Consider the following 22,162-nt stretch of genomic DNA (forward strand, 5'->3'; position numbering starts at 1 on the left):
CATGTAAGCAAGCAACCAACCAAAACCCTCTTGACCTAAACACTCAGCCTCCTACACACAAACATAATCTCAAAAATGGATATTGCAATTCAATATGTATTGAAATGTAAAACTAGAACACACTTAGGGAGAAAAGTTCTAAGAAAAATTTGTGATATAGGGTCAGGCAAAGAGATTATAACACTTGCCATAAGATGATCCATAAAAAGAATGGAGACAGAGGAAGTCATCAAAATTAAAAATCTAGGCTATATAAAACATCTTTGAGGAGGACAAAACAACAAAGTACAGAGGCTGTGAAAAAATTTATAAATCAAACATTCACTAGGAATGTGTAAAGAACTCTCAAAACACATCAATATTTTCTTAAACAAAAAACCCCTTCAAATGCAAAATGGACAAAAGACACAGAACAGACATTTCACCTGAGAGGAAAAGATCCAGTTGGATGACAAATGATCACATGAAAAAATGCGAGCTGTTTCCAGGGAATGCAAATAAAAATCATAGCAAGATATCAGGACACATCCATCAGGATGCCTTAAACAAAATGGGGGAACAGTATCAAAACGCTGGTGAGGTTGTACAGATATTGTGTCACTCATGCATCACTGGTGATGTAAAATGGTACAGCTGCTCTGGAAAACAGTGTTGCAGTTTTGAACACACAACAAAAACAAAAACTACAAACTTATTAGTGTCTTACAACCCAGAATCTCAACCTCTGGGCTTTGATCCCAGACAAATGAAAACAGATTATGCAGTAAAGGGTTGCCTGAGCAGGTCTGGGATATTCAGAACCTACACATTCCAATGAATCATCTGATCTCTCCTGGCTCCTGGGAGGAAACCCCTAAACTGTTGGAATGTCATGCCTAGTGACTGTCTTGTTTAGCTGGGCTCTTGGGTACTTAAGGCTAATAATGTGATTTTATGGTGGTGGCCCTGGGCCATGTATCAGTTTGACCTCCAGGAGGTCAGCTTCTGTGGAGTCCTAGAAGTCCTTCTAGGAAGTGAGGCATCAAACCCAAGGCTGGTCTGGAGGACTCCATCTCTGGGCCTGACAACACATGTTCACAGAAAATCCTGGACATGAATGTTATTAGCAGCTCTGTTCACCACAGCCCTGAACTGGCAACAACCCTGATGTCCTTCAGGATCATGTGGTTAAACAAATAGTTGTGGGGAGTAGCCACAGAAATGGAAATAAATGTTTGGGTATACATATCAAGGGAAGAAACAGGCAGGACTAGGCAATGGATTATCTATGGTATGGGGAGATACAGGATAAAGAAACACTTCCAGAGTATGGAACAGGGTCACTAGGTAAATAGTACTAAAAGCCATTCATATGGGAAATCTGGGACAGCCAAGGCAAGGAAGGAAGAAGGCCATGATTTTATATCTGAACCATTTTTAATATGTGTGTTATGACGCATCCAATTCAGAAAACCAGTCAGGTGGTTGTATATCCAAATCTGAATGGAGATGGAATCTGGGGTTTAGAGAGTTCATTATTAATGTCTTACAAATGGACTGGATCACCTAGAGATTGCTTTTAAAAAATAAATAACAATGACAGACTCTGGTAAGGCCCTGGGTTGAGCTATGGATGCACTTTAAATTTTAACACCCAGGCAGAGGAGCCTATGCCAGCAAACAGTGCTATGGAGGGGCATCAAGAAAGGCAGGAATTAAAGGAGAAGCTTTTGGTTGTCAAGAGCCAGCGATGAGAGTGTCCTAAGGAAAAATAAGATGAGTGGGCCATTTACCTGGACTCTTCTGAAGGAAACCAGAACGTAACACTCCAAAAAGGTGCCTCTTTGGCACATGGAGTCTTTCATATTCATGAGCCTTAAGATATAGAAGATGCAAGAAGAATGCTCTGAAAAGATACCCTTCGTGTACCACAAAGGAGGAAGAAATCATTAGTCACCAGAGATGGCAGATGGATGCAGGAACTGGGATGAACAATTCATACCAACAAACCTTATTAAACTAGCCTCTATCTTTCACTTCTTCACCATGAACTACCCCAACCCTTTGTCTTGTCAGATCTTCACAAATTTATTGATTATTTGTCTTGAAGGTATAAATATTTCCTGCTCTGGTCACTTCTTCAGGTTTTCATTCTCTTCTGAAGGCTCCCTCCTTTGTACCTTAACACTTACTAAAATGTGTATGCTTTTCTCCTATTAATGTCTTAAGTCATTTCCTATCTTAGGTCCAACCAGAGTCTAAGAGGGCAGAGGAGACGTTTTCCTCTCCTACAGGTGCTAGAATGTCCAGTAATCTGGTAAATAGGAAGTGGGCATTAGATGTTCGCCACAGAACTCATTGGTGTTTATGGCAAGAGAGAGCAGTTTTTGGAGCAATCTGGTGGATGACTTGAGTGTAGTGAAGAACGGATGTCAGGTGAAGAGGTTGGAAGGAGCCATGCTGAAAAGGCAAGTAGTCACAGAGGTTTGACTTTGAAGTGGCTCAGACAAATTGGGATCTCAAAGAGGACCAGCTATGTGGTAGTACTGGAATTTTTAAAAAGATTTATCTATTTATTTTAGAGAAAGTGTGAGGACATGGATCAAGTGGCAGAAGGAGAGGGAGAGACAGAATCTTAGACTCTGTACCAATCAGGGAGCCTGATGCAAGGGCTCGACCTCATGATCCTGAGATTACAACCTGGGCCAAAACCAAGAGTTGGACATGCAACCAACTGAGCCACCCAGCTGTCTCTGGAATAGTTTTTTAAAAACCCATAGGTTTGGGCAGTCCTGGTGGCCCAGCAGTTTAGCTCCGCCTCTGGCTTGGGGTGTGATCCTGGAGACCCAGGATCGAGTCCCACATTGGGCTCCCTGCATGGAGCCTGCTTCTCCCTCTGCCTGTGTCTCTGCCTCTCTCTCTCTCTCTCTCTCTCTCTCTCTGTGTGTCTCTCATGAATGAATGAATGAATAAATAAATAAATCTTTAAAAAAAACACATAGGTTTTATTATGGGTGTGTTTTTTTATTTTTTAAAAGATTTTATTTACTTATTCATGAGAGTCACAGAGAGAGGCAGAGAGAGAGGCAGAGACAGGAGAAGCAGGCTTCATGCAAGGAGCCTGATATGGGACTCGAACCCAGGACTCTGGGATCACACCCCAAGCTGAAGGCAGACACTCAACCACTAAGCCACCCAGGCATTCTTTTTTTTTTTTTTAAAGAAAGATTTTATTTATTTATTCATGAGAGACACAGAGAGAGAGAGAGAGAGAGGCAGAGGCATAGGCATAGGAAGAAGCAGGCTCCATGTAGGGAGCCCAATGCAGGAATTGATCCCAGGACCCTGGGATTATGCCTTGAGCTGAAGGCAGATGCTCAACTACTGAGCCACCCAGGTGTCCCTGTGTGTGTGTTTTAAAGAACAGTTTTGGGTTTCTAGCAAAACTGAGCAGAGAGTACAGAGATTTCCCATATGCTCTCTGCTCTGCCTTCACTGCTCCCTGCCCACCAAATACACACACACACACACACACACACATGCACTCAGAGCCCCATCCCACCCCCACATGAGCCTATCAACATCCTCCACCAGAACAATGTGTTGGTTCCTCCTGAAGGACATCTTGGTTGCTTCCAACCAAGTTCTGGCAGTTATGAATAAAGTTATAAACATTGGTGCACAGGTTTCTGTGTGAACATACTTTTTTGACTCATTCGGGATCAATAAATACCAATTTATTGCTGGATCCTATGGTAAGAGTATGTTTTATTTTGAAAGACACTGTGATAAAGGACTAGTACCTAAAATCTTTTTTTTTTTAATTTTTATTTATTTATGATAGTCACACACAGAGAGAGAGAGAGAGGCAGAGACATAGGCAGAGGGAGAAGCAGGCTCCATGCTCCGGGAGCCCAACGTGGGATTCGATCGCGGGTCTCCAAGATCGAGCCCTGGGCCAAAGGCAGGCGCCAAACCGCTGCACCACCCAGGGATCCCTAGTACCTAAAATCTATGAAGAACTTACCAACTCAACACCCAAAGAACAAATAATCAAGGGGGCAGAAGATATGAAAAGACATTTCTCCAAAGGAGACATACACAAGAAAAAATGTTCAACATCACTCTGCATCAGGGAAATATAAATCAAAACCACAATGAGATATCACCTCACACTACTTAGAATGTCTAAAATCAACAAGCAGGAAATGACAGATGTTGGTGAGGATGAAGAGAAAGGGGAACCCTCGCATACTGTTGATGGGAATGCAAGCTGGTTCAGCCACTCTGGAAAACAGTATAGAGGTTCCTCGAAAAAGTTGAAAATAGAGCTACCCTATGACCTAGCAATTGCACTACTGGAGATTTACTCCAAAGATACAAATACAGTGATTCAAAGGGCTGTACAGAATTTTCTTATTCTCAGCTTCCTGTCTTTGACAGGAATGTCACTCTCCTGACATAAGGAAGACAATTTCCCATGGATCTCAGGGTCCTGTGATGTAGTCTCACTTTGGGCTCCCTGGTCTGTGAGGAGCTTGCCTCTCCCTCTGCCTCTGCCTCCCTTTCTCTCTCATGAATAAATAAAATCTTAAAGAAACAAAACAAAATACTGCAGAGCAACTAAAGCTGCTGTCAAATCTTCCATCAAGGCCCACGTACTTAGGCTGTGTGTAACCCCAAGGATGTAAAGAAAATTGGTGAGGGGGTAGGGAAGACTTTTTTGGTGTTATGTCTACATTCAGCAGGTGTAGGGAAAAGAAAAATGATGTTCCTTCTATTACCCTTCTGTGTTTTTGGCTGAGGTCCATGTAACAGAAAGACATATTAGAGGGAGAGAAGGAGGAAGGGGGAGAAAGAAAGAGAGAGAGAGAGAGAGAGAGAGGAAGTTTAGTAGGCCATGCAGTGCACATCTCCAGGAGAAACTTAAACCAGAAGTAACTCAAAATGGTGGCTCAAAATTCCAGTTTCTATAGCATCAACAAAGAACAATTAAGTTGTAGAGAAATGTCAAAAGAAAAGCAGCTTTAGGGTTCCCAGGTTGGCATTTTTTTAAAAGATTTTATTTATTCATAGAGATGCAGAGAGAGAGAGGCAGAGACACAGGCAGAGGGAGAAGCAGGCTCCATGCAGAGAGCCTGATGTGGGGCTCGATCCCGGGACTCCAGGATCATGCCCTGGGCTGCAGGTGGCGCTAAACCGCTGCGCCACCGGGACTGCCCCCAGGTTGGCATTTGTGAGAAGGGAAATATATGGGAGGAGACTAATGTAAGGTTTTGAGTATAGGTTTCTCTGGTGCTTTCTCTAGGCTGATAACAATATCTTCTTTCTTCCTGGTCCAGAGAGGGTACCCTTTTTTTTTTTTTAAAGATTCTATTTATTTATTTGAGAGAGACAGAGTGAGTGCATGAGTAGAGGGAGGGGGTAGAGGCAGAGCAGGGAGCCCACAGCGGAGTTGGATCCCAGGACCCCAAGATGATGACCTGAGCTCCACCAACTGAGACAGCCAGCTAGATTAATTTTTAAAAAAGATAGCTGAGCCAGTACACAGTTTATAAACATACATCTCTATAAATTATTACAAAATTTAAGTTACTATAAGTGCTGGAAAGTCAACTAGGTGAATATGATAAAGTATAACCAGTGTACTTGACCTAGCCTGAAGGCTCAAGGAAACAATTCTTGAGAATATATTTTTTATGTCTGGAATAAATATTGTGCAATGATCTACAAAATGTAGAGTGTTGGGAAGAGTATTCCAAAAAAGAGAAAGTGCCTGAGAAAGAATGGTGCTAGGAAGCCATGTGAACATTCTAGAAACAGAAAGGTCCAGATGGAATGAAGGATACTTCATGTGCACATTATCAAGCGTCCTTTGTAAATGTTTCAAAGCATTTTTAGTTCTTTTATTTTTTAAACATTTTTTCTTTTTTTAATTTTATTTATTTATGATAGTCACAGAGAGAGAGAGAGAGAGAGAGGCAGAGACACAGGCAGAGGGAGAAGCAGGCTCCACGCAGGGAGCCCGATGTGGGACTCGATTCTAGGTCTCCAGGATCACACTCTGGGCTGCAGGCGGCACTAAAACACTGAGCCACAGGGGCTGCCCTTTTTTTTTTTTTTAAGATTTTATTTATTTATTCATGAGAGAGAGAGAGAGAGAGAGGCAGAGACACAGGCTGAGAGAATCAGGCTCCATGCAGGGAACCCAATGTGGGACTCAATCCCTGGACTCCAGGATCACACTCTGGGCTGCAGGCGGCACTAAAACACTGAGCCACAGGGGCTGCCCTTTTTTTTTTTTTTTTTTTTTTTAAGATTTTATTTATTTATTCATGAGAGAGAGAGAGAGAGAGAGAGGCAGAGACACAGGCTGAGAGAATCAGGCTCCATGCAGGGAACCCAATGTGGGACTCAATCCCTGGACTCCAGGATCACACCCTGGGCCAAAGGCAGGCACTTAACTGCTGAGCCACCCAGGCATCCCTAAACATTAAAGTTTCATTAATCTTGACATATTTTAAAGTCAGGCCTACTGGACTCTTTCCAACCATGTTTTTGCATCTCTTGGCTCAATCAGAAGATAGATTGATTCCTGGAGAGTGTATGCACAGAAGAAGAATGACTTAGCCAACTTCTTCTACTTGGGATTTGGGAAGTCTTTGACAATGCGACAGATTTTAACATAACCAGGTTGATGTCCATTTTCAGGAATGTCTCCTCTATAAGGAAGTTACAAACTCAAGGGACATGGAGGCATTTCAGCCAATTCAGAATACTGTAGAGGGAAGGAAAAGAAAGGAAAGCAGGGGTAAAAGTAGGACAAAGAGGGACAGGTTTAGGAGGATTCACCAGTGATGAAGGTTTGCGCTTATCATAAATTACCTAATGCCAGAGTTCCTAAGTGGCCCCTGCAATATTGTTTATTTGCAGGACAAAAAGGAAATAAAATTCTGATTAATTGATGACCCTCTTTCTATACTTGATATGGAGAGGCTCCAAAGCAGTTTACACTCAAACTTGCCTCCCTGAAAGATGTTTAGATAAGGGTACATTCTTAGATAGATCCATTGCCAAAATGTCAATAACCTAAGATGAAAGTGAAAGGCAACAAGTAAACTTAACACTATTGCTAATAAATCCTTGTAAAAAAGTCACAGTCAAAATTATTTTAAATCAATTTACAACATATATTTTGAGGACGATATCTAAGAGCTATGGAGAATAGATGAACCAACCAATGAGAACTTTCAAGGGCTTTTTATTCAGACCTTGCTGCAACAAGGTTGTCAGGACCCATCACTTGCATTTCGGCAGGTTCTCAAAGGCAAGCAGAGGAGTGGTAAAGCCTTACAGTTTAAAAAGGTAAGACTTCAGGTATGCCTTGATTGGGAAGCTGTAGGTGGGCTAAATAGAATATGCATCCTACATGTTTGGTTAAGGGTACATAATTGGTCTTCTCTGGTCGGTATTATGTTGCAAACAAAAATGAAGGAATTTGTCCATCATTAATTATGTCCTGGCTCTGACACCATTGTTACTGGGGTCATCCTTTGGCGTCCTGAATTGTTGTTAGGTATAGTGGTATAATTTCCTATAGGTTTCACTTCTAGATAGCTGACATCTCAGGCTGGTCATATAGATAATGAGTTGGTTTTCTGTGCTGGTTACCAGCAACTGTAGGTCTGAGTTCTATTTTTCTATGTGGTCTGGCAATTGTCTGTTTCCATATTCTCTCAGTCCCACTCTGGTCAGAGAAGTTGACCAATTTGGGGAAAATGCGAGATTCAAATCTTCACTGCTTAGAGATTGTTCATCTTCATAATGGTATTGCAAGATTGGCTTAACCTTTTTATTGATGCATCATCATGGTGATCATCTGACAACAGTGCAGTTGCACAGAAGCATTTAAGACTCTGGTCAAGCAGACTAGTATCATGATCACTAGGACAAAAGCAAGCAGTTAATAGTCCCTTGTCTGTTTCATAGATCCAAGTACAAAAAAGTATTAGCAATAGCACAGATTCCACCATGACTAGTCAACAAGAAATCTAGAGCAATGAGACTGTCCATCACTTGTGTCAATGAGTTGAGATAAATGTTTACTACATCTAGAGCAGAAGTGGTGTCATTTAAAACTTCTGCCAAGGCTAGTGATAGATTTATTGGTCTTTTTTTAAAGATTTTATTTATTTATTCATGAGAGACACACAGAGGCAGAGATAGGCAGAGGGAGAAGCAGGCTCCCTCCAGGGAGCCTGATGCGGAACTCGATTTCAGGACCCCAGGATCACGACCTGAGCCAAAGGCAGATGCTCAACCACTGAGCCACCAAAGTGTCCTAGGCTTATTAGTTTTTCCCATTTGTAGGATTCCCACTGATGGCAACACTGCTCACATTGTTCATATAAATAATGAATTAGTAATTGCCTCAGTGTGCTGAATAATAGAATAGACCTCATTTTGGAAATTACATGAGTTGGATTTCCAACGTTGGTGATTTATAGAACTAGGGTCCTTCATGTATGGACAAGTCTCAGGATATTATTCCTACAGTACACGAGGTGGTAGTCTGAATCCTACGGGTCCCGGCCACAAAAGAAGTGATTATCTGTCATGGGCACAAAGACATCTGAGAACAAAGGATTTCATGACATAAGGTCAGAACTAGGCGCTTACATGACTGTGTTACATTTTTGGATCTCTATCGTTCTCTTCCAGGTATTAAGTATTGGGGACATTGCTCTATGAAGATTGTTGAAATCAAACTTAGAATCACCTGGGGTCTGATAAATAGATTGAAATAATCAGTTATTTTTCTGGGAGAGAAGGACACTAGCAATGTCACACATTGATTTATGTAAAATTAACCTTCATGTCTGTTCAAGTGGAAATGTCATCCACTGTAATTCCCTATAGTCTCATTTGATGCAACCTGCATGGCCCAGAGGTTTTATTATGGCAGGCTGGTGATGAATGGCATATTCAGCAGTAAGACTGAGGGCAGTGGCTACTGTTAGGGATAATCTAATAAAGGTGTTAGAATGAGTATGTTCTGACCTAACCTAAACTTATAATAGAAGAACGAATAAAAGGGCCATTAGTGGTGATGACAAGGGGTCTGTGGAAAATGAGAAGAGGAACAATTATAGGCAGGCAGATTAAAAAACTAAAACAGTAATTTATTAAAAAAATAAAACAGTAATTTATTAGATGTCTTGCTCTGAGATATTGAGTGGAAGCTGGCATCTGTTTGTTCTGAAAGTCTTGAGTCACCTGTCTGCTTTTGAAGATCAGCTTAGAATCCTGTTTGCAGTCTTGGATTGGAGGAGACTTCCAACTGTGTGGAATTCCAAAATTTGTGAAACATGAACCAGAGTGATATCCCGGAGTTTCACTGCTTTATTTGTTGTGAATAGCACCTGGTAGATTCCTTCCAATGAGACTTAAGAGTAGTTACTCTCTGAGGTCTATTCTGATAAATGCAATCTACTAGGTGAAGATCATAAAAAAGCTCTTTAAGACATATTTTCAGGAAGTGGCCTTAATCAGTTCGTGATAGCACTAGATATAGTATGTGAACACCTGGTAATATTTTGCCATGTCTGCATGTAGCGGAGCAGCGACTAGTATTGGAAATGAAATCCCTCGACACATGCATGGGTCTTCCACATTAGTGATTCATAGGAGGATAACTGAATGAGTGGACTACATGGCCATAGGTCTAGAGGGAACACTTTTGGCCAAGGGAGCTCAAAGGTTTCTGAAAGTTTTGCTGATGTTAATAATGCCAGTGGTCTGTTCAACTTTTCTAGATTTTGAGTGATAAAAAGAAGTGCTGTTTTTGAGTCAGGGCAACTGCCTTATAGAGTTTTTTTTTTTTTTTTTTTTTTAAATGTTTATTTATTTATGATAGTCACAGAGAGAGAAAGAGAGAGAGGCAGAGACACAGGCAGAGGGAGAAGCAGGCTCCATGCACCGGAAGCCCGATGTGGGATTCGATCCCGGGTCTCCAGGATCGTGCCCTGGGCCAAAGGCAGGCGCCAAACCGCTGCGCCACCCAGGGATCCCTGCCTTATAGAGTTCTTTTTTTTTTTTTTTTTCCTTATAGAGTTCTTATATAAAGTTTCCCGTAAAATGTGTGACATGATCACTTGATGTAGATGTAAACATTGGGATGACCCGGGTTTGGAAACAAAATCAGCTTTTCAGTGACTAGAAGAGCTGTAGCTTTTCAGCAAAGAAATGCTTTAATCCATTCTGCAAATAGACATAAAATAACCAAAACATTTAAGTCCCATGGAGGGTAGAAAATCCATTTGAAAGTGTTCAAAGGGCCCTTGAGGTGTGGCCACCACTTATCCAGGTCTCCATGGTGATGTTTGCCTGGTCCAAGCCATGCAGTCGCTATTTGCCACGCCAGTAGGGACCAGAGCTTCAGGAAGAGCCAGGTAGGAACCTTACCCACCCCCTTATGTCAACCTCAGCCCCTGCAAGTCCCCCTCAGGTATAAATATCCCAACACTGGGATGCCTGGGTGGCTCAGCGTGAGCATATGCCTTCGGCTCAGGGCCATCTGCCTTCAGATTCCCAGGATCAGGTCCCGCATCAGGCTCCTTGCATGGAGCCTGGTTCTCCTCCCTCTGCCTATGTCTCTGCCTCTCTGTGTCTCTCATGAATAAATAAATAAAACCTTAAAAAAATAAATATCCCAACACTCTCCCCCAGTGGTCTTTTGTCCCCCTCTCCAAAGGCACTGGTGCACTGGCTCCCCACCCTTAGGACAATCATCGCTCTTCAAAGACTCTCCATCTGAGCCCCTTTCCTAGGCCATGAGTTCTTTACACCCTCAAATAGCCCCACAGGCAGGTTTGCTCATCATCTCCATTTTATACAGCTGGAAGCTAAACCCAGGCAGGGCAGAAAGCTTCTCTTTGTGATCTCCAGTGAAAGGTGGGGATGGAGGAATCAATCCCAAGCCCATTCTTCTTTCTGGGTTCCAAGTACTCTAAGGATCCCAATCAGCTTCCTCCCTCTGTCCCTAGGGCACCCTGCAGACCCTCTCCTTCCTAGATGCTGATGGCCCCCATAAGACTTTGCTAAGGCCACCATAACACATTACTTCAGACTGGGTGGCTTTAACAACAGAAATGTATTTTCTTACATATTCGGAGGCTACATAGCTGAGATCAGGGTGTCAGCAGCACTAATTTCTCCTGAGACCTCTCTCCTTGGCTTGTGGGTGGGCATTTTCTCCTTGTCTTTTTTTTTTTTTTTTTAAGATTTTATTTATTTATTCATGAAAGAGAGAGAGAGAGAGAGGTGCAGAGACACAGGCAGAGGGAGAAGCAGGCTCCATGTAGGAAGCCCGACGTGGGACTCAATCCTGGGACTCCAGGATCACGCCCTGGGCTGAAGGCAGGTGCTAAACCACTGAGCCACCCAGGTGTCCCTCTCCCAGTGTCTTCACATGGACTTTCTCCTGTATGTCTGTGTACTAATTTCCTCTTAAGGACACTAATCACACTGGATTAGTGTCCACAGAATTGCCTTTATTTTTACTTAAAAAAAAAACCCTATTTCTAAATACAATGACATTCTGAGGTACTAGAGATTAGAACTTCAACATGTGAATTTGGGAACATACAATTCAGCCCATAACGAACATCTTTTCATAGGGAACTAACAGGGAGGAGTTTTCATGATGATATCCTCGTTTAACAGTCCTCAAATCACAGCCCTGTAATTCAGGTATTGCATTCTGAGGTTAAGTTAACACAAGAGAATTAAAACATATCCATATGAAGAATCGTAAATATCTATACAACTGTTTGATAAAGCCCAAAACTAGTAACAGCTCAAATATCTGAAAAGGATGTATAGTGGTTTATCCATAGAACATTACATTTCTTGACAACATTAAAAGAATGAACTAATTATATAGACCCATCAACAAATCTCAAAATAAATATACCAGATTAGGACACCCAGAGAAAAAAAAACTAAACATTTTATTTTCATGTAAAATTACAGAAAATACATATGAACCATAGAAGAAAGTAAAGCCACATTTTCCTGGAGGGCAGAGAAAAAGAGATAATTAAAGGGCATGAGTGAATATGGAGTGACATATGCACATTGTTGATTGTGAAGATGGTTTCATGGGTTTACATGAATGTCAAAACTCATCAAATGATACAGTTTACATATGGACAATTTATTAACTATACCAAGAAGACATTAACAGAATTATAAAAAAAATTCTTTGGTTTCAAAAAATAAAGTTTGGCAAACCTATATTGACCCTACCATATCCCTTATAATGCCGAGGTCAGCACCTTGCCTCAGTGGCAGCAAATACAGGGGAGTAATGAAACCCATTTCCACATGAGTCCTCAGGAATTCAGGCTAGGTAACAAAGCCTGCACTGTTGGACTCAGATCTTCCTTCTACCTTTGTTTTCCTTCCTGTGCAGCAATGGCCTGATGGTGAACAATGCAGATAAACTACAGGAATCTGTAAAACTCTTAGTTTTTTTTGTGGGGGGAGCAGGGGAAGAGCGCACATGTGAAAGTGTGAATGAGGAGGCAGGGAGCGCACAGGGAGGAGAGAGAATCCCAAGCAGGCTCCATACTGAGACTTGATCTGTACATAGAACTTGATCTCACAACCCTGAATCATGACCCAAGTGGAAACCAAGAGCCAGCCGCTTAGCCAACTGAGCCCCCCAGGCAGCCCCCCCACCTCCCAGATTATTTCCTGACAAGTCCCTCAACTACACAAGACTCACAGCTCAGGAGAATCTGAGAACTGGACCTGCTTATCTTTCACAGCCATACTGACTGAAACAAGCAAATGCCTATTCATTCATTCATTCATTCATTCATTCATGAGAGACACAGAGAGAGGCAGAGACATAGGGAGAGGGAGAAGCAGGCTCCATGCAGGGAGCCCGATGTGGGACTCAATCCGGGGACTCCAGGATCATGCCCTGGGCCGAAGGCAGGTGCTAAACCGCTGAGCCACCCGGGCTGCCCACAAGTGCCCTTTTAAAAAAGGCACATTTCAACCAGTTTGGTGCAGTCTCCTGTACTCTCTATTCATCTACTACTTGCGTACAATTAGGATTCCTCCTATAATCTTTCAGCCACTGGCACCACCACACAGAATTCTGGACATTGGTGTCCATCACTCCTCTGCAGGACCTGGGAACAGATTTCTTCCCCAGTGCTGAGCACAATGCCATATTCCCAGCAAACCAAAGAACAATTTTATGTTGTTCCCAGAAGTACTGGAGGTTGTCACCATTGCACCCCTTCAGGGGGAGCTCTGACACCACAAAATGTCCTGCCACCCAGGCTACAATTTAAAATTTTTTTTTTTTAATTTTTATTTATTTATGATAGTCACACACACACAGAGAGAGAGATTGGCAGAGACATAGGCAGAGGGAGAAGCAGGCTCCATGCACCAGGAGCCCGACGTGGGATTCGATCCCGGGTCTCCAGGATCGCGCCCTGGGCCAAAGGCAGGCGCCAAACCGCTGCGCCACCCAGGGATCCCCAGGCTACAATTTAACCACAAAATCCAATGTAATTTCCTTTGAGGCATGGGGCAACAACACAAACAAGAGCCAAACCAGAGAGAGGACTACCACTCTTCCAGCCCTCTGATGCACACAAACATTGGGGTGCTCACAGGAGCTGTTTCTCCTGTCTTTCTGTTGCTCCAAATCCATCCCATAGAGTGAATAACTCTCAAAATAAAGGTGACTTACACAATAAGGGCTTTGTTATAGCACAAATCAGATTAATGGAGGAAGGCTGTTCCTGGGTTGGTGACTTGGGGGCTAGAAATGCCATCACAAGAGTCACCAGACCAATAATATCCCTAAAAAAGGTGACTTTTCAGGTCATCAGCAGAACTCAGATGGTGTCCTCTGGACCACAACTGGGCCATCCATGCCTTAACTAATCAGAGAGAAAGGAATGAGTACTCTGGCTTCCCACACGTTTACCAGTGAATGGGCAAATACCAAGGTTAACTTCCCTGAACAGGTCAGGGTAGATAAATGATGCACGTGTGGACATCTGCAGGTGGTAGAGGTAAACGGGTGCTGCTACAGAACCAACAGTAATAAAAATCTGACACAGGACTATGCTCAACATACCTGGAATTTTTTTTTAAGATTTGATTTATTTATTCATGAGACACAGAGAGAGAGAGGCAGGGACACAGGCAGAGGGAGAAGCAGGCTCAATGCAGGGAGCCCCATGTGGGATTTGATCCCAGGAGCCCAGGATCACACCCTGAGCCGAAGGCAGACGCTTAAGCACTGAGCCACCCAGGCGTCCCCATACCTGGAATTTATTTTGATGTTTGGATGTATGAGACTCAATTTAGGCAGATGGCACCCTCAAAAGAGATCTCCTTGAGTGTTGTTATACTGAACAAGGAAATACATTTGCTACACATCTAAGTTGTTTTTCCCATGTGAATTTTGTGGTAATCAATGAGGTAATAAGGCCTTTGGCTAATGGCTTTCTCATTCAAGACATTTATGATGCCCAAACCAGTATGAATTCTCTGGTGTCGAGTGAGGCCAGAGCTTTTACTAAAAGATTTCCCACACTGGTTACACTTATAAGGCCTTTCTCCAGTGTGAACTCTCCGATGGTCACTGAAGTTGGAGCTTCGTCTAAAGGACTTCCCACACTCACTGCACTCATATGGCCTTTCTCCAGTGTGAACTCTATGGTGTTTAAGGAGTGCAGAGCTTTGGCTAAAAGATTTTCCACATTTGCTGCACTCATAAGGCCTTTCTCCAGTGTGAACTCTCAGGTGTAGAACAAGGCTGCAATTCTGGCTAAAAGATTTCCTACATTCACTGCACTCATAAGGCTTTGATCCTGTGTGGACTTTCTGATGTTTTAAGAGACTGGAATTGTAGGTAAAGGATTTCCCACATTCATTGCACTCATAGGGCCGTTCTCCAGTATGAATGGTATGGTGCTGCAAGAGTGCAGAGCTTTGATTAAAGGACTTCCCACATTCACTGCACTCGTAAGGTTTTTCTCCAGTGTGAATTCTCTGATGTTGAATGAGGTTAGATCTTTGACTAAAGGATTTGCCACATTCTCCACACTCAAATGGCCTTTCTCCAGTGTGAACTTTCCGATGGTTATTGAGGCTGTAGCTCTGGCTAAAAGATTTCCCACATTCACTGCACTCATAAGGCCTTTCTCCAGTGTGAACTCTCCGATGCTGAAAGAGGTTGGAGCTTTGGCTAAAGGATTTCCCACATTCCCCACACTCATAAGGCCTTTCTCCTGTGTGAACTCTTTGGTGTTTAATAAGGCTCGAGTTATGGCTAAAAGATTTCCCACATTCACTGCACATGTAACATCTTTCTCCAGGGCGGACTCTCTGGTGATGGGTAAATGTGTGCTTGTGGCTGAAAGCTTCTGTGCAGTCTCCCCAGTGGTGTTGAGTCTTTCCCTTGGGGAAGGCCATCCTGCATTCAGTTCCACTGTTTGACTTCTCTCCAGTGTGTGTGGCTGGTTGCTGGAGGAATCCTGAGCTGGCCAGGAAGTCCTTTCCAACCTCCCCACAGATAAAGAGCTTCCCTGAAACTTGCAATCTGCAACTCTTGACCACCACTGAAGCTCTGCTTATGTTGCTTCCAAAGGGCTGATCTCTCACGTGCTGCTTTTTGTGATGAAGGTTTTCACTGAAATAGAATCTTTTCCCATGTGTCCCATTGGTATATAGTTTCTCACTGAATTGTGTTTTCCAGTGCTCAGCCAAGTGAAAACTGTCTTTCAAGATTGGACCACACACCTCATAGGGGTTGGCCTTCTGGGAAAGAAGACCTGTTTTGGGAATCCTGACCTGTGATACTCCTTCTACAGAAACGCTCTGCTCAGAAGGGGCCTTCTCATCCTCTGCTCCATGCTCACAACCTGAAAGCAGGAAATGCTGGTGAAGTGCACAGTGACTTTCATGGGTAGGCAGCTGGTACACAAGTGTGTCTAACAAACCCAGAAATGAGTCCACAAGACTGTTTACAGGATTTGAGGTTTGAATTCAGCAGCCTTGGGCCACTAATGATCACAAAACAGGGGTACAGGAGCATTTGTGAGGTGAAAGAAACACACTGGGGAGAGACAAGGTCTACACATAACTTTCAACAGGACCTAGTCTGCTGTGCAGAAGGGTGTGTTCAGGCCCAGGAGAATTCAATAGTGAAAGAGAGGCCAGAGTTCAAGAATGTACATACACCTCATGACACAATACATAGGAGCCAATGAGAAGAGTACCCTAAATGGAGTAGTGACTAAAATGGTCCAGATGTGGAGTCCAGAGAGGTGCAGATTAGGCCTGGACAGGAAGTAAGAGTATAAGCGATGAACAGCAGTTGACTAGTCACCTAAGTGTGAAGAATGGGGAAGAAAAGGCAGATATGAAGTGTGGGGACCATTCTCATTACCAACAAAAGACCAGTCATGTGGGATAAGTTTCTGGTGTTATGTGTACACAGCCCTGTTCAGAGCCAGGCTTCCTCTGAGCCCATCTTGCTGCAGCTGGGTTCGTATCTAATGTGTGAACCACAACGGACTCTCCACCACAACCACAAGACAAGCAACTACGTGGTCCTGGGATGATGCAAGTACTAATAAGAGAAAGACTGGGGAGATAACCGAGCACTGGCCAAGAACAGCTCAGCACATGCAGCATACAGGAAAGAAAACTTCCAAAGAGGGTCTTGCAAGAACAAACTGGTCTATGTAACAGTGATGGTCAGTGATGGCAATTTATGGCACGAAAAGGAATGAGGATATGTCAGCCAGAGGAAGAGAGTAGAAAGTGGAACCTTTGGAGAAATTGGATACTCAGGTGCTTTGTAACTGAATGTCACCTGGAGGGGAGAAAGCACGAAAAGTGGGATCCCCTGGGCCGACTGGAACACTCCTGACCCCGGTTCCTTTTCTGAGAGGTTTAGGAGTAGCTGGTGTCAGGGCTGTTCAAGGAGTAGCAGTGCACACACATCTCAGCCCAGCCCAGTACACTGCCTACTTGAGGAAGTGGGGAAAGAAACAGAGACCATGATCATGATGGGAGGACAGACCTGCCCTTGGCAAAAAAGGAAAAGGGAGAGAATCGTTCAGGGCAGAAAGGTGGGGTTGAGGGTCTTACCCAAGGAGGTTATAAGTGCTAAGTTCTCCAGCATCACATCCTGGTACAGGTGTCTCTGAGCCTCATCAAGAAGATCCCATTCTTCCCAGGAGAAATACATGGCGATATCCTCAAAGGTCACAGTGCCCTGTAAGATGGAGACAGATGAAACCATAAATAGCCTTTCCCTAAAAAATGGCAATCCATCCCCTCCACACCTGCCCCTCACTCACCCTCCTCTTAAGTATCCAACACAGAAGAGAAACCAGGCCCCAGCACTGCTGATGCCGCTGTCTCCTCACAGGCCCGTTGATCATAGGCACCGGCCATCAGTGACAAGACAAGGCAGGTGGATAAAAAGGTATCAAACAAAGGTCTGGCACAGAGGCACTCACTCATTTCTTTTCGTTTCATTTTTTAAGATTTTATTTATTTATTTGACAGAGAAAGAGAGCATTGTAGGTAGAATAATAGTCACAGGGAAATAGAAAACAGGCCCTCCACGGAGCAGGGAGCCTGATGTGGGGCTGGATCCCAGGACCCTGGGATTGTAACCTGAGCCAGAGGCAGATGCTTCACTGACTGAGCCACCCAGGCACCCCACTCAGTCCTTTCTGCTAAGCAATTCCCCTAGTATGGACAAACCATGCAATTCTCAATACCAGGGCCTGGGGCATCAGGCATACTCCCTCTATAAGTACACATCATTCTTTAGATTGCATATCTCCCACTTTTCCAGACACTGCCATATGCCCATGGCTACCAACAGCTTACTGCCCTGCATATCTTAGGCATCTCTTTGGCTTTACAATTATACATAACTGTACTTCAATCACCTCCTCTTCACCCCACTAGTGAGGATGGGATTGAGTGCTAGGTTTACAGGGATGGCCAAACATAGACACCTAACACTGGACAGATGAAATTGACAGCACTTTTCTAACCATACATATTCACAATGTGGGAGAGGAGGATGCCACAAGCCACACAGGGCCACATGGGGGTTCCACTCTGGGAAAGAGTGAACAGCTAGTGGTTTTTAGACCCAAGCTTTGTAATATCAACAGAAAGAGGGATCCCTGGGTGGCGCAGCGGTTTGGCGCCTGCCTTTGGCCCAGGGCGCGATCCTGGAGACCCGGGATCGAGTCCCACATCGGGCTCCCGGTGCGTGGAGCCTGCTTCTCCCTCTGCTTGTGTCTCTGCCCCTCTCTCTCTCTCTCTCTGTGTGACTATCATAAATAATTTAAAAAAAAAAAAAAAAAAAAAAAAAAAAAAAAAAAAAGAAAGAGGTCCTCCTGTCTCCCCTGGGAAGATGCTGCTGACTTATCCTAGTAACTCCATGAGCAGGTAGAGAACTGAAACCAACTACAGAGGGATAAGCAGGAACTGCTTCAGATCCCTTTGGTAAAAACGCTGTTTGGTTAGGAGATCTTATTTCTGGGAGCAGAGTGGGAGGAGAAGCAGCACTGTGGCCATTTGAGATCCTCAAGGTTTCTAGACATCAGTGCTGCACATAATATTGGGACTTAATTTTAGACCTGGCACTGAAACCTGACAACAGCATCCACAGGACTCCTTGCAAATTCAAACAGGACTGAATGCTACTGACTTCCCAGGATGCCCACTAGCAGTCACAGCCCTAAATCCTTCTACGAAGGCTTCACTTCTGGAGTCTGTTCCTTGCCTCAGACATGAGGATCTCAGAAAACCATGGCCCTATTCCACCATATGCTGCACTTTGTGTCCACCCCCCGCTCCCCAAAGCAATCACAACTTCCTTCATTCAAAGGCTAGCTTCATCAGTGGTCGACCCCAAGCCTTACTGACTCTCACAAATGACCACATTTGCCATTTGCCCTTGACCTTATCTTCCTGGCTGAATGAAACAGGGCCCCAACAAGTCCTCACAAGGCTCTGGTGACTGCACAGAGTGATGAATAAGCACCCAATCCAGTCTACACAACATCTTGCCTCAGTTATCTCTTGCCTCCTTGTCCACCTCATTCATGCCCACCCTTGCCTTGGAAGCCTTGGCCATGTGCCAGAATATCCTATCCCTGACACACACACTCCTTTCAGGGCCATTTACCTGCCTCACTTGTGTTTTTTTTTTTTTTTAATTTTTATTTATTTATGATAGTCACACACACACACACACACACACACACAGAGAGAGAGAGAGAGAGAGAGAGAGAGAGAGGCAGAGACACAGGCAGAAGGAGAAGCAGGCTCCATGCACCGGGAGCCCGACATGGGATTCGATCCCGGGTCTCCAGGTTTGCGCCCTGGGCCAAAGGCAGGCACTAAACCACTGTGCCACCCAGGGATCCCCTCACTTGTGTTTGTGAAGCTTCAACCCATCACCAAGGTACCTAGGCAAGAGGACCAGTCCACAGTCCCCACTCTCCTGCACCTGGTCCCCTAATAGGTTTACAATCATAACCCGACAATTACCCACCCCAATCGTGAACACTCTGAACCCTTCCCCAGACTCCTGGATCTGTATACAACTACCCCCACCATGCACCCATTCAGTGGTTTCTGAAACACTCCAGACTGTCAATTACCTCAATCAAAGCTCCTAACATCCCCTTCCCCACAAAGAGTATTACTTCTACTATATTCTTCATCTTAGATAATGGACCTTCCACTTCTACAACTGCTCAGACCTAAAACACTGGGGTTATCCCTGAGTCCTATATTTCACTCCTCCCTCATCAGAGAATCTAGTTGCCCCTTTTAAAACATGCATCCAGAATCCAACTACTTTTCTGAAACCACAACTCCGGGCCTTTAACTCTCACCTGAGCTTTGGCAGTAGCCTGATCTTCCTTCCTTCTTCTGTCTCACAGTCTGTTCTACACTCTGCAGTGAGGTGGGGTCTGGTAAGACCTTGTAAGATCACTTTCTGCCTCCAATTCACACCTCCCCATCACCTCCAAAAGACACACCCAACTGCTGAGTCATTCGTCTTGACTCCTGTCCCCCTGCTCTTTGTTCCCACCTAAAAGGACACTTGTGGTTTTTTTCTTTTTTTAGACACACACACACACAGAGAGAGAGAGAGGGGCTGAGCCACAGGCAGAGGGAGAAGCACGCCCCCCGCAGGGGGCCCGATGTGGGACTGGATCCCGGAGCCCGGGATCACGCCCTGGGCTAAAGGCAAACGCTCAACCACTGAGCCACTCAGGCATCCCAAAAGGACACCTGTGTTTTTCTGCACACTCTCGGTTCAGTTACACCTCTAGGCATCTGCATATCGTGGAACCAGTTCCTGGTGCAACAGTTGCCAGAAATAGGAACATTTCTATATAAAGCCTGCCATGGACTTAGGGCCCTGTGCTTGGGGTTTCCCCAGGACCCCCAGACCCAGGCCTGGGGGAATGACACTTAAAAGCCCCAGGACACCATAATCCAGAGATCATGTGGGTGGTGGCCAAGGCCAGTGAGTGGTTGCGACATTCTCCACCGACCTGTGTAATGGGAGCCCCTCTGCCACAATGGGAACCTGTGCAGAGGCTGGCAGTGGGGGAAAGGGTGCAGGGTTTGTTGGGCTCATGTTTCCCGTCTCCTTCCCTGGCCCTGGAGTACAGGTGACTTCATGTGGCTGAGCCTCAATGCTGTGTCCCCTCTTGCCGACTGTGCCACCTGAACTAAGATCCAACCTCCCACGGCCTCAATGCCCTCTTCAAGGCCATCCGGTCTACTCTTCCACTGAACCGCCTTCGGGAAAAGTTTAAATCCCTAACGGAGACGGTGTCTCTCCTTTGGACAAAACCCCTCCTGGTATCCAGAGTCCTTACCCGAAGGTACCGCAACTCCGCCCGCCAGTTCTGACATGACCCGCCTCACGCTCCCTGTTCCCCGACCTGAGTCCTCCCGCCTCAGGGCCCCCTGCAGCCTCTGCCCCAGCCTGCCCCTCCCCTGCAGGCCGCTCCCGCACGCCAGCGCGCTGGCGCTCAGAACGCGGGCCCCCGCCCACCGGCGCCTCCCTGTCCGGAACACCCGGGTCTGGGCCGCAGGGACGCGACCAGGCGCCCAGTGCTCGGGCCTTGAGGGTCTGGGTGGGGAGGGCCCGGGGGACGAGCGTTTACCTGCGCCGGGGCCCTGGGCGCGGCCGCCGCCATCGGACTCGGGGGGCGGGGCGGACGGACACCCGGGCTGGGGGGTCTCTGTCCTGGACCCCGTGCGGGGCAGTCTGGGCGGCGTCGCCGAGCCGTGGACCCCAGTCTGTGCGGTGGGGACAGCGGCTCCCTTAGCACCTTCTCGGTTAGTCACCCGGACCCTGAACCTGCGCTCCAGAACATTAGCAGATGGACAGCTATGAAAGAGGCAAAAAGACCGCCAGGGGGATGAGGCCGGAAGTCCCGCCTCGACTTTAGGCGCATATGCAGAAACGATTCTTTTTCTTTACCTTCATAGGTCAGGGATGTAGTCCATCGACGTGCGCTCTTCTGGGTAATGTAGTTCGCAGACACACAGGACGAGGATAGGACACTCCCATTGACCTCTGAGAGGAAAGGCCACGCCCCCAAGAGGGCTCTGGCAATTGGGGTCTCACGTCCCAGGCCAGAAGGGCTTGGCTCTTCCGTCAATGATCCGTACCCGGATTTCTGGAGAGTGGTTTAGAGACATTATTTCAGACTCCTTGATGCTCAGCGTGGTCCCAAACTAAAAATATTTTATATGCTCCCAAAACCTACAGATCGAAATGCACATATCATTCTATAGAGTCGTTTACATACAAAATGTGTTCCTGGAAGCAGAACCTAGGTAACGTCAAAGTCAAGTACACCCAGAAGCATTAGAGACAGTTTTGTTAGTCTGTGTATGTTTGGTCAGGAACAAGGCAAAAATACTTCATATAGAGACATGACAGAGAAGATATAGAATGGATGTGAGGCAACCCTGAAGCAAAAGTTTTAAAAAAGAAATGCATCCGTAGAAAACATCTTTCTAGTCTAATTATTAATTTTTGTGTTTAATTCATTGAACAAGACTTTTATCC

At 45.1% G+C, this 22,162-nt stretch overlaps 1 protein-coding gene across 1 annotated transcript; it reads right to left on the reverse strand.

Moving 5' to 3' along the window:
- Positions 1–13,545: 13,545 nt before the first annotated feature.
- On the reverse strand, positions 13,546–21,503 carry LOC144322467 (uncharacterized). Its single transcript, XM_077912577.1, has 3 exons — positions 21,249–21,503; positions 17,176–17,302; positions 13,546–15,941 (listed from the first exon to the last, which is right to left on the reverse strand). Exons 1-3 carry the CDS (start codon positions 21,279–21,281, stop codon positions 14,455–14,457), a joined length of 1,647 nt encoding a protein of 548 aa, XP_077768703.1. The 5' UTR covers positions 21,282–21,503; the 3' UTR covers positions 13,546–14,454.
- Positions 21,504–22,162: the final 659 nt, after the last annotated feature.

Source organism: Canis aureus, chromosome 1, assembly GCF_053574225.1.
Source record: "Canis aureus isolate CA01 chromosome 1, VMU_Caureus_v.1.0, whole genome shotgun sequence".
NCBI classification, from domain to species: domain Eukaryota; kingdom Metazoa; phylum Chordata; class Mammalia; order Carnivora; family Canidae; genus Canis; species Canis aureus.

Coding starts and splice junctions, on each gene's coding strand:
- LOC144322467 (XM_077912577.1), bottom strand. CDS start 21,281: ATGGCGGCGGCCGCGCCCAGGGCCCCGGCGCAG. Junction 17,303..21,248: donor CGCCCAGGGCCCCGGCGCAG/GTAAACGCTCGT, acceptor TCCATCTTACAG/GGCACTGTGACCTTTGAGGA. Junction 15,942..17,175: donor AGCACTTATAACCTCCTTGG/GTAAGACCCTCA, acceptor TCCTGCTTTCAG/GTTGTGAGCATGGAGCAGAG.